Source organism: Lepidochelys olivacea, assembly GCF_965140295.1.
Source record: "Lepidochelys olivacea isolate rLepOli2 genome assembly, chromosome: 8".
Taxonomy (NCBI): Eukaryota; Metazoa; Chordata; order Testudines; family Cheloniidae; genus Lepidochelys; species Lepidochelys olivacea.
The window spans coordinates 75,777,872-75,789,945 of NC_140418.1; the positions used below are offsets into that span (position 1 = coordinate 75,777,872).

Genomic DNA, 12,074 nt, shown 5'->3' on the forward strand with positions numbered 1-12,074 from the left:
CCCTATCACGTGTAAGCAAACACTTAAGTGATAGCTCTATATCTGACCCCTCAGGCCTCATCATCAAAGGAAACCTGTAAAACACCTTCAAAAGATGAGCCTGAAAACTTTGATTCATAATTCTTCTGGACACTAAAAACAATGGACTTAACAAAGGCACTGGTTTTATGGTTCATCACAATTTTTAACGAACTCTGCTACCTACTAACCCTCCTTTGTCCTAAAACTGGTGAGGTGTTCAGTGTCATCTTCATTTGAAGTGGTCTCCTACAACATTAGTCTGAACAATCTGTCCAACCTTCTATGTAGCTGTGACACTCTGGTTACCGTTTCCAGACCTGAGTAAGGAAGATCTCTGTGAAGCTCAAAAGTTTGTCCCCTCTACCAGCGGAAGTCGATCCAATAAAATACATTATCTCATCCACCTTCTCTCTCATATCTGGGACTAACACAGTTACAACAACACTGCAAACTTAAAATGGATACTATTTCATATATATACAGAAGTTGGTCCAATAAAATATATTACCTCACCGACCTTGTGCCTCCATTTTAAATATCAATTAGTATGAAAGGTACTTAAATTGACATTTTTTTACAGTTAGTAAATTGTTTTGGTAGACAGTAATGTTGAAAATTAAATGCATGATTGTATTCATTTAAAAGGCCATTTTGCCTTTTCCTCTAGGTTTTTCGTGTGGATTAGACACAGTTGGAATTGAAGCAAAATTACAAGGTCAGTGCCTTTTCACCTTTCTGAGTACAACATGACATTTTGGGCCAGATTCTTCCACCATATCTGAGTAGCTCTGTTCATTTCCGTGGAACTACCGATGGAGCAAGATACTATTCAGTGAGATTAAGGTTGGCTGACTCTAGCCTTTTGTGAAGTGTTAAAGCAACACTATTACTTTCATTTAACTTGCAAGCTATTCCATATCAGAAATACTGGGCTTTCCAAATATGATTCTTTTACCCCCCAAAAATTTCATAATATGGAGAAACAATAAATACTCCTCTTCCCAAGTTCTTGAACACATACACAGGTATAGAGCTTCTTGTATATCCTGCTCATAAATCAGACTTTGCATACAGTTAGATTCATTTCATTTTGAATGCTTTTCATTTTCCTTTCTTTTCTTCCATTGATTTATCATTTGATTTAATTTCTTTTTACATTCTTTCAAAATTTTCTCTACAGAAATTTAATATCAGATTTCCTCATTCCACAAATTGGGGTAACTTAAATACCTGCAGCTTGCCCAAAAGCAATTTAAAAACTGCATGCTTGATGCACATGGGGCAGCATTAGTAGAGACTGTGGGGGAACTTCATACTGCCTTGTATTATAGAAAACTTTGCATCAGGCCTCCTGACTCCCTGAGGAAGGTGGGAGGAGAATTTTGTATAGGTCAAGGGCATGGTATTTTATGGCCAGTGGGAGTGTATCCAGTGAGCTATAGGAGGGCCTTGTATGCTATTCTTTCACGTTACCTATATTGGTGGCTGTGATTTGGCTATGTATACGGTCTGGCTGGTTTAGACTGAGGATTCCATTCCCGAGGACTATGAGATTTTTCACATGGAGCAAAGCCCTTTAATGCATATTCTACTCTATTGCTAAAGATTTAGCATTTATTGCTTGATTTATTCATTCTGTTTCGGTATGCCAGAAGAAATCTTACACATCTTGCAAGATTTATATGCATAAAGTGCTCCATACCTTATTTAGTCATATGTCAAATCTATTTGATTTATTGGGTCTTCTAAGAATTATTTTGCTATGCTAAAATGGTTCTAAGCTTGTTTATACATTTATTCATATAGCAAGTAGATAAAGCAATGCCAAGAAGTAAGATAATTCAATCAAGCAATTAAGGGACCTTGTATGCTGTATTTTTGTTAAAGTGGACATGTAGCATCTGACTTTGCAAATACAAAAAGATCAACTATATTCTTCAGTTCTCAGGTTTTATAGAATAGTCTTTAACTATTACTTAAAGAATTTTTAAGAAGATGGTTTTATCGTGGCTTGAACATAAAATAAGTATTTACTTTAGGGCTCTTTAAATATTAAAATTACTTCTCAATTTATGACAATACCATCAAATTACCCAGATGAAACTCAACAGTTTAGGGGTCAGCCCCTCCCATCTTTAAATGATAAAAACAAACATGCTATACTTTCTTTCATACTGTCTACAACATAAGAATTGTATGAAATACAAAATAAGTATGATAATAGAACATTACTTGCCAAGATTTTAACTGCACCGATCTGGAAATTCAACTTTATTATTCTAACGGATATTGTAACTCAGCCCTCTTGCACATATGCAGTATTTTGTAGTAATGTATATTCTGTTAATTATAATTATGTTCATATATATGTGTGTGTGTATGTGTGTATGCAGTGTGGATGATTTGTGGTTGCTATGGGAACTACAACTTTGAGTTTCTTCCCATGTTTGCATTGAAAAATCTCAACATTGTATTAATGTCATTTTTGCACTTAATTTTCTTGGTTTTGAAAGAGATAAGAACAAAGGAAACACTTTGATCATCATTCAATATCCACTGCCAGTGACTACATAGGTTCATTTGAATTTGTAACCATTGAAATAAATGCAGGCACAGTTACTATAATGTACATATACGATTAAACAATCACACGTGCATTTGAATAGCCATGCCTTGCTACGTGGTTAAAAACTAGTGAAAATATTGTATTGTGTTGGGTGATTACTAGTGAACTCTCAATCTTTTCAGAGCTTAAGCTGACATTTTAAACTTCTCGCATCTAGTTTTTCACTCTTTCTACAATTTTAAAATGAGGTTGGTTGGTTTGTTTTCGTTGAATGTATAGTTGAGCTTGAGTCTACCCCAGTGAATTTAGTAAGAATTTTTGCCACTGACTTCAGTGGGAGAAGGATCACGTGCTTAGGTCTTCCATTGGGTTAAGTGGAATTACTCCGGTTTTAGACTGATGTAACTTAGACCATAATCTCTTCCTTAGTATGTACAAAAATATCGTATTTTTTTCCTGCATGTTCTAAAGATAAATTTCTCTTTTCAAACTCTGGACAGAATTGTGTTTGAAGAATTTGAACGATTTGTCATCTCTTGATTTGATCAAGATGGATGAAGAATTTAATTTCAAACCTACAGGTAACATTTACTTCATAATATAATTTAGACTATAGTATTGAAAACATATTTTGAAAATATATTTATAAGGTTTAAAAATTATTCTTGATATGAGTTTATCATAGGACATACTAAAGGGCACAGCGATTGGCCAGTGAACAGAGAACCATTCAGGAGAAAAGAAAAGGAGTACTTGTGGCACCTTAGAGACCAACAAATTTATTTGAGCATAAGCTTTCGTGAGCTACAGCTCACTTACCTCCAGTGGAGTTCTACAGATGTAGCTGAGGGCAGAATTTGGGCCATAATGAACATACTCTGTATTCTATTATCTGAACTGAGTTTAATTTAGCAAATGATAGAAGTTGTATTCTTAGGACCATATACAGATCTGGATCCCTGTGCAAATCCTCGTATTAAATCACTGGAAATTCTGCTGTGGATCAAAAGATGGCCTGGTGGCAGTGATCTATGTATAATAGTATAAGGAAAATAAAAATGCAGTTCTGTTGCTTAGAAGAAGCAAGTATACTACACTTCTCTTTAAAAAATGCAGTAAATATTTTTAATCTTTATCTACAGAGACTGGAAAACTAATGGCTTGGTACTATATTGCATTTGATACAGTGAAACAGTTTTCCACAATTAATGGAACAGAAACTTTATCAGAACTGGTAATTTAATTTTTCTAAGAATATATATATGTGTATATATATGTACATCTGTAAGTTTAAAACAGAAAGTTGTATTGAAGACAGTTTATATTGTTTTTCCTTACACCAAAGAATTATGATGATCAAGATGTATAAGATGTGTCAAAATGAATTGCAATATTATTTTTTCGAGGGTTTTATTCTCTGAGATCTTCCAATTCTCCCATCTTTTACTTTCCTCAATTACGTAGCACTGAGTCATCTTACCCTTCTGAATGAAGGAATTCTGAAGCAATTCTGATTATATATAACATACTATATTGTCTTGTGCTATTACTTCCATTATATTTTACTACTAATGACAATTGGATGAAAACAGGATCTGTTAAACAATATTAAATTGTTACAGATCACAATGATATCCAGCTGCGTTGAATTTTCAGATGTCAAGTTAAGAACAAATGAGAAGAAAATATTGAACACTTTGAATAAAGACAAGAACAGGATAACTATCAGGTACAAAAATGTCAGTGAATTAATGTACAGAAAGAAAGTATTTTTTAGTTAAAGTGAATAGCAAAAAATCAGTGTGTTTTATTATACAGGTTTCCAATGGAAGGGAAGATAAAAACAAGAGAAATGAAAGTAAACTGGTAAATATTTTGTGTCACATCTCATTGGCTTGAAAATAAAAGCCCTGATCCAAACTCCTATTGACTTCATTGTGTGCAGGCTCATGCCTTTAGATGCCAAACAATGTTGCTTTTATCTTGAACTTGCCTTTGTTTTTCAATGGAGTCTTTGACTTTTGTTTTATTATATTTTGTTTGCTTATATACTAAGAAATATTTCTTTTTCAGTCTTATTCAGGCTCAATTAGGATGCATTCCTATTCAAGACTTCACTTTGACACAAGATATAGGCAAAATTTTCAGACATGGCTTAAGAGTTACTAAATGTATGTTAAAATTCAGTGCATTTTGATATATTTAATAATAAACTGTATTATATTATTAAATATTTTTTTTTCTTTCTTAGGGTTGTCTGACTTTCTGGCATCACGTAAAAATAATTTTCCTGCATTATTAAACTCTTTGATTTTAGCTAAATGTTTCAGGTGCAAACTGTGGGAAAACTCTCTGCATGTATCCAAACAGCTTGAAAAAATTGGTAGGTACCAGAAAGAAGCAGTAATTATAATAGTGTGTCAAAGTTCATCATTAACTTCACTGTAAACTTTTAGAAGATCTGTTTTCTGGACTAAATAAGTCTCCCAACATTTCATTTGCCAGAATCATGGTAAGAAAGACTGTTGCAAAGATGATTATTTGACAGACCAGTATAAATTCTTTCAGAATTAGTAAATTCTTAACTGGATTAGTAACTAGAATGAAAACTTTTATCTTGGAATAAGAACAAAAATACACTAGAGAAAACATTTAAGGAACTTTTTCCAGAGACTTTATAGTATCAGATTCATGTTTATAAAGAAAATTTAACTATCCGGTCTCTTGGCAGAAACAACTGATATTTGAACTTTTAATTAAATATTTTTGTAATTTGTGATGTACCCTGCAAAATACTGATTTTTCTACTGCTTTGCTAATAATGTACACAACCCTGTCCTATTACATTACTGTTTTCCTCAATGGTACAGTCTTTTCACTGAAAATCCACACACACAGGGCACTTTCAAGGATGACATAATTGTGACAAATGTAGTATGTTAATGATGTCTGAGAGGCTTTAAGACAACTTATTTATTTACCTAATAGGAGATTACCTACAAAATAAATACAGGACTGACGCTGCTGTAATCTAACCTTGCTGCCTGAGTCTCTGCAGCTGATTCTTGGCGCTGTGTGGGAGACAGGAAGAGTGGTACCGCATAGAGTCCTACAGAATGTGGAGCAACTTCTTGCTACAGTTTGGCTCTTTAGGATACACCTTCTCTTTTAAAAAAAATTCACCATATTCTCTAACTGAACAAATTCTATCAGTGATTTAACATTTTTAATGTTATTTTTACAATTTCAACCAATCTAATTAATCTTCAGCACTTTTCTGTATCTGCAGTAATAGGGGTTTCTAGGCATTTCCATGTCTTAAACAGTCTGTTCACTCTCTTCGAAATAGTCTGAAACACAGTCGATCCATTACACTTTTTTGTGCTTCCTGTGATTTTTCACATTGCAACTGTGTTGCTCTATAATTGAGTAGTGCTAAATAAATAGCCTTTTCCCCTTCACTCTACAGAGTCCACATTCTTCAAATCTGTTTTCTTGTGCGTATCAGGAACTAGATATCATACTGAATTTCATAAGTTTTAGCCAGATGGATGCATTCTGTATTCGTGAACTGTGGTCCATTGCTATCATCGCAGTCCTTGAAATTCCATGACATGTAAATACAGACTTGGTGATCACGGTTGAAGCTGTGGTATCTTGAAGTATCAATCTGGAAAGTGGTTAAAATAGTCCATTATGATCAAGTGGTCATGTCTTTCCAGGGCAAACAAATCCATTCCGACTTTGCCTTCGAGTATTGCAGGTTGTTCATGTGGTATCATGTTTCTTTCCCCTTGTGTATCTCTGTATTTCAGGCAGGTTCCCCACTTGCTCATTATTTCGTCCACATCACTGTTTATATGTGGTCAGCATATTACTTCTGCTCTTTTTTTTTTAATTTAGTCATTCCAAGGAGTTTTGGTGTGGGACTTAATTCTCATTTACAATAAGATCCCTTTACAACGCACTGGGAGTGGGAGTAAATGTACTTTGTAAAGTGGCCATCATGTAAACGAGAATCAGGTCCATAGTCTTTCCAGTATTTTCCTTCTTATGACTATGGAAATTACTGTTTTTGTACACTTCATGAGTGCTCCCAAAATCACTGAGAGGTTCATTTTTATATGGCGAATATGATGTGTGGAAGCATTTGACTCCATCCAGTATTTAGAGCATGTATTACTGCTTGTATTGTTTCATCCTTAGCTGTTTCTCTTTCCTGCTCATCTTGTATTTGTGGCAAAAGGGCACGTGGTGCTTTTATCGAGTTCACATGAACTGGTAACTGCTTATTCTAGATCATCTATTTGGGAGGTAGCAAAGAGAACATATGCTCTTGACAGAACGTCTGCAATTACTAGATGATGTCCTGGCCAGAACTATAGCATTAAACTATACTTTTACTGCAGTGTAGACAGACCATGAAAGTATAAAACACCTGCAGCTGGCCCGTGGCAGCTGACTCAGGCTCGGGCTGCATGGCTAAAAACTGTAGATGTTGGGGCTTGGGCTGGAGCGGGTCACAGATGCTGGGCTCCAGCCCGAGCACCAACATCTACACTGCGGTTTTATAGTTCTGCAGCCTGAGCCCTATGAGCCCAAGTCAGCTGCCATGGGCCACCTGCAGGTGTTTTATTCCAGTGTAGACATATACACAGAAGTAACTTCTATATTCTTCAAGTACATTCTTGTGTGTTGTATTCAGCGGGTTAAGGTCAATTTCTGCTCCTCAGCTACAGTTGTACAGAAAATTGTGATACTTTGTACAGCCATATAAAAGGCCCATATATTTCTCTCTTTCAGTTTCCTCTTGTAGGTTTTTCTACTGCTGTCATAGCTCTTGCAGCATATTTTATTGACAGCCATTCATTTTCATGCCTCTATAGCAGTAGAGCTTCTAGGTTCCTTTTGAAGATACTCTTTCGGTGGGTCAAACAATTGCCAAATTAGAGTTGATATCAATACTTTCTTCAAATTCTTGAATTCTTTCATACTCTGGCAGCTAACTCCATTTTTTATCTTTGTGAAGTTAGTTGAGTTATTTGAACTACATAGTTGGGTGTGAATTTACTGACACAATTGAACATGCATTGTGGTCTTGGATATATTTATTTTTATTAAAATTTTGGGTCTGTGTATGTCAGTGTTGCATGAATCTTAGAAACTTCAAGCTTTGTGGTCAATTTATCTCATAAGTGTGTGATTTACTATTTATTTTTTTAATTGACATTTGGCCTTGTTCAATTTAGGACTGTTCTTAATGCTTCTTGCACTTTCTAGTACCCTCCACATTTCTCCCTGATATTCAGCAGAAATGCTGCTTCAGGCTATTATATCCAATGCCAAATTTCTCCTCACTTCTTCCGGCAGGCAGGATTATGACCAATCACCATCCAGGATTTTTTCACCTCTTCTGTTTCTTCAGTTTTTTAGCTGCTTCACTCAGGGTAATATGCAAAAAGGCAATTTCTATGTCTGTATCTTGTTCTATTTGTCTCCCAGCCGGAGAATGAAACAGAAAAAGTGGGAAAAAAACATATCCTTATAATAACGTTTTTTCCTTCCTTCTTTGACAGAACCTCCCACTACTTCAGCTAGGCAGTGGCTAAAGCAAGTTCAGGAGCTGTGACAAACAAAATTTGTCAGCTAGTCCACTTCCTTAAAGGGGATAAAAGCTCACCCAAGAGGGTAGAGACATTTGCTGAAGTAACAGCAAACTAATAAAGTGATTGATGTGGTCTCTGGGGCTGCAAAAGACAGCCTGAACAAAGTTATCACAAAGGGGAAGGAAGTCTGTCTGTTAGAGGCTCTCCCTAAGTCAGACCTGGAAGAGGTGCTTCAATACTTCATTGAGGGAAGGGATCTCAACAAGCCCCTTCCTTTACTCTTACCTATGAAGTTCTTGACACAAACAAAGAGTCCTCCTTGGCTGCTAAATCTTACCAGGAGACTAACCTTTCCTCCCAGAAGTTATCTAAAAAGGCTTGAGGGCTTCTAAGTTGCTTAGTCTTAGCCTTCTTTCACTGTTCCTAGCAAATTGTGGTGATTGCCGATACTTTTTCTTCTAGTGCTGGTCCCTATGTGAATTCCACACATGGGTACACTTGAGTACCATGTGCCCAAGTCCAGAGGTTTTAACAAGCTGTGTCTGTTGCCTCACACACGTGCAGTAGGTCTCCTTGTTCTCCCAAATGAGGATATAAGAAGCGTGTGGGTCAGTGCCCCTCCGTTCCTTGTTACCACTGCATGGCTTGAGGCAGAATCCATAGCCCTCTCTTTCTTCAGCTTTTCAGAGAACCTGTAAATAAAATTGTAAATATTTATTCTTCCTAGATTTAGTAGTTATAGTTTTAGTGTATCTTTCTTCCCCTGACTGGGGATTCCCTCCCCACAGTCTGGGACTATGCCCGGAGTCCTGGGCTTCAAAAACTGTGTCTTCTGCCCTAGATCCTTCTCTGTTACTGACAAACAGCAATGCTATCTCTACTGTCTGAGTGAGACACATATCTCTGCAAAGTGAAGTATTTGTCACTTGTTTCCACCAATGCCTTGTAGAGCCTATGAGCTTTGCCTTAGGAAACACTTGATGGAGAAGGCCATGAGGCCCCTTTCCAGTCTGGGCCAGGGAGACATACGTAGGAGCGGAGCTTTTGGCTTCTAAGCCCAAAGACCCTTCAGGTCTTGTGTGCAAAGGGCACTGTTATGGGCACAAAGACCCTTCAGGTCTTCCCATGTGTGTAAAGGGCACTGTTATGGGCACAAGGGCAGATCCTCGTCGAGGACTGTCCATAAGAGACATGATCCTTCCCTGAGTCCACTGAGGTCAGGTGCCTTCCCCAAGAAACTGGCTCCTCTAAAACCTCCTAGATTGCAGGGTAAAGTGTGTAGGAAGAAGGATCTGACATTTCCATCAGTGATTCTGTCACCAAAGCATAAGGACTTTTATCTGCCAGTTCCATCTACAAGTGTGGGTCTGGACTTCTTGGTTCCTACCTGTCCACCCAAAGTATGTACTACACCCAGGGACACGCTGGTATTGTTGGTGCCAACCACTGGGAACTGTTGCACACCGGGACACACAGAGACCTACATGGCACCAGTGGATATCTTTTCTACTTGCAGTCCCCCCTCTTCTCTGGCCCAGCCTTCCTAAGGGACAGATACTACTTTGATTTCCCCTTAATCCTCTCACTTATAGCCATCAGGCAGGATTGCCCTGGTACTGATGTGTCTGCCATTTCAACAAGGCCAATCTTCAGATTCATGCTGGCCCCTCTTACATCCTTCCTGGAGAGAGTCGAGCGCAGACAGGCAATTCAGGACTTATGGCCACTACCCTTATAGAGATGACTTCCCCAGAGACCGTGCCATAGGGTCCCCCACGAACAAGTGGCTCCTCCGTTCTGGCCTTATTGGGAGCCGTGGGATCCCCGTAACAGATGCCTGGGATCCACTCAGGAGTCTTTCTGCTCTTCTTTCACCAACAACTGGATCTGTGAGTGTATGAGGAGGATATTGAGCCAGAATCACAGGTACCAGCAGTTCAACAGGATTTCCTCCTCCTATCCAGATGAGGTAGTCTCTCCTCCATCCCCACCGAATAACCATAGACAATACCAGGAGTTGCTGCAAAGAGTGGTTAGCAATCTCTAGATACCCCTGGAGGAAGTCCAAGACCCATACCACTGACTGCTGGACATTCTGCAGCCTCAGGGCCAAAGTAAGATGGCCCTCCCAGTTAACGAGACCATATTGGAACTGGCAATATCAATCTGGCACAGCCCAGCATCCTGTAGCCCCACACCTAGGAGGGCTGAGAGGTACTATTTCATCCCAGAAAAGGAAGCCGAATTTATGTAGACTATTGGGCACTAAGCCAGGTGACATTCCATAACTGGTATCCCCCACCCTTCATCTTCGAGTTACTAGAACATGTGCACTCTACCAGAATTTTCACCAAACTGGGCCTCCGGGGTGTTTACAATCTAGTACACATCCTCTGTGGGCACTTTGAATATTTAGTAATGCCATTCAGTCTGACCAGTGCTCCAGAGATCTTTCAGCACTCTGTGAACAATGTATTTAGAGACATCCTGTAGCAGTATGTAGTCATCTTTCTTGATGACATACTTATGTTTTCAGATAACCCTGATCAGCATTGTTACCATTTGATTCCATGCTGGAAAAGCTATGAAAGTATAGGCTGTTCATGAAATTGGAAAAAGGTACCTTTGATCTGTCCTCCACAAAATTCTTTGGATACATCCTTTCTCCAGATGGATCAACAGAAGTTAGAGGTCATCCGCAGGGGGGCAACGCTCTGGTCCCCCCATGAGTTACAGCTTTTTCTGGGCTTCTTGAATTTTTACCAGAATTTAATTCCGGGCTTCTCAGGGCACATAGCCCCCATGAGCAACCTCCTCTGCAAGGCCATCACATTTGTTTGGACACGCAAAGCTGACCATGCTTCTGAAGAGCTCAAAGCTGCTTTCACCACCACTCCCATTCTAGCACACTTGGCCCTCACCCAGGCATTCAGAGTGGAAGCCAGTGTCTCCAGTGTAGTCATTGGAGCCATACTGTCTCAGAGACATGGTCCACAGCAAATGTTACACCCCTGGTCCTACTACTCACCCCTGCCAGATGGAATTATGATACATTAGATAAGGAAATGCATTAAATCAGCCTTTGAAGAGTGGTGCCATAACCTCAAGGAAGCCCAGCGCCCAATGCAAGTCTTTTTTGATCTTGAATATCTGAATGCGGCTCGAGCTTTAAACCAAAGACAGCTCAGGTAGGCATTATTCTTTCTCCAGTTTGATTTTTGTCATCACCTATCAACCAGGAATGGGAAAGCCGATGGCATATCCTGAAAGGGAGACTATTGCTAAGAGAATGCGGAGCCTAATCAAGAACCAGCCTCTCTCCTAAAACCTCACAACTTCCTTAGTGCCACAATACACCAGAACTTGCTTCATCTAATCCGATTCACTTCACAGGGCAATTTGTTAGCTCAGGAGGTGGTGGAACAGCCTGAGCAAATGAGACCCAGAACAAAAATGCAGTTCTCTACACCGGATAGGATCACCTACATCGATGGGCACATATACATTCCACCGAGGCGCCCCTGGCTAGAACGGCTACTAACACCCATCTTTGCCATGAACCTCCATTGGGTCCACACACCTTCCCATTTCTCCTGGTGGCCCCGTAGGTAAGCTGAAGTCCAGGATCACGTTGACTCTTGTGACCAGTGTGCTCATACCATGGTTCCCCTTGATGCCCTAGTACTCCAGAGACTTCCCCTAGACCCTGGGCCTCCATCACCCTGGACTCCATAGTGCAACTCCCTTCCTCTGGCCACACAGTCGCCTTAACTGTTGTAGACCAATTGATCAAAATGGTGCATTTCATCCACTGTATCGACCTAACCTCTGCTGAAACAATGGCTCGATTCCTAGCAGTTCATGTGATCCATCTTCATGGG

At 39.1% G+C, this 12,074-nt stretch overlaps 1 protein-coding gene across 1 annotated transcript in view; it reads left to right on the forward strand.

The window, feature by feature from the left end:
• The window catches only part of HFM1 (helicase for meiosis 1), a gene marked incomplete at its 3' end in the record, with an annotated part of 112,893 nt that overhangs the window by 63,954 nt on the left and 36,865 nt on the right, over positions 1–12,074 (forward strand). Inside the window, exons 15-21 of the mRNA XM_084638080.1 lie at positions 689–736; positions 3,088–3,168; positions 3,730–3,821; positions 4,210–4,316; positions 4,406–4,453; positions 4,661–4,758; positions 4,839–4,970. Of these exons, the coding sequence (XP_084494206.1) occupies positions 689–736; positions 3,088–3,168; positions 3,730–3,821; positions 4,210–4,316; positions 4,406–4,453; positions 4,661–4,758; positions 4,839–4,970 (606 nt within the window). The remainder of the gene's footprint in view (positions 1–688; positions 737–3,087; positions 3,169–3,729; positions 3,822–4,209; positions 4,317–4,405; positions 4,454–4,660; positions 4,759–4,838; positions 4,971–12,074) is intronic.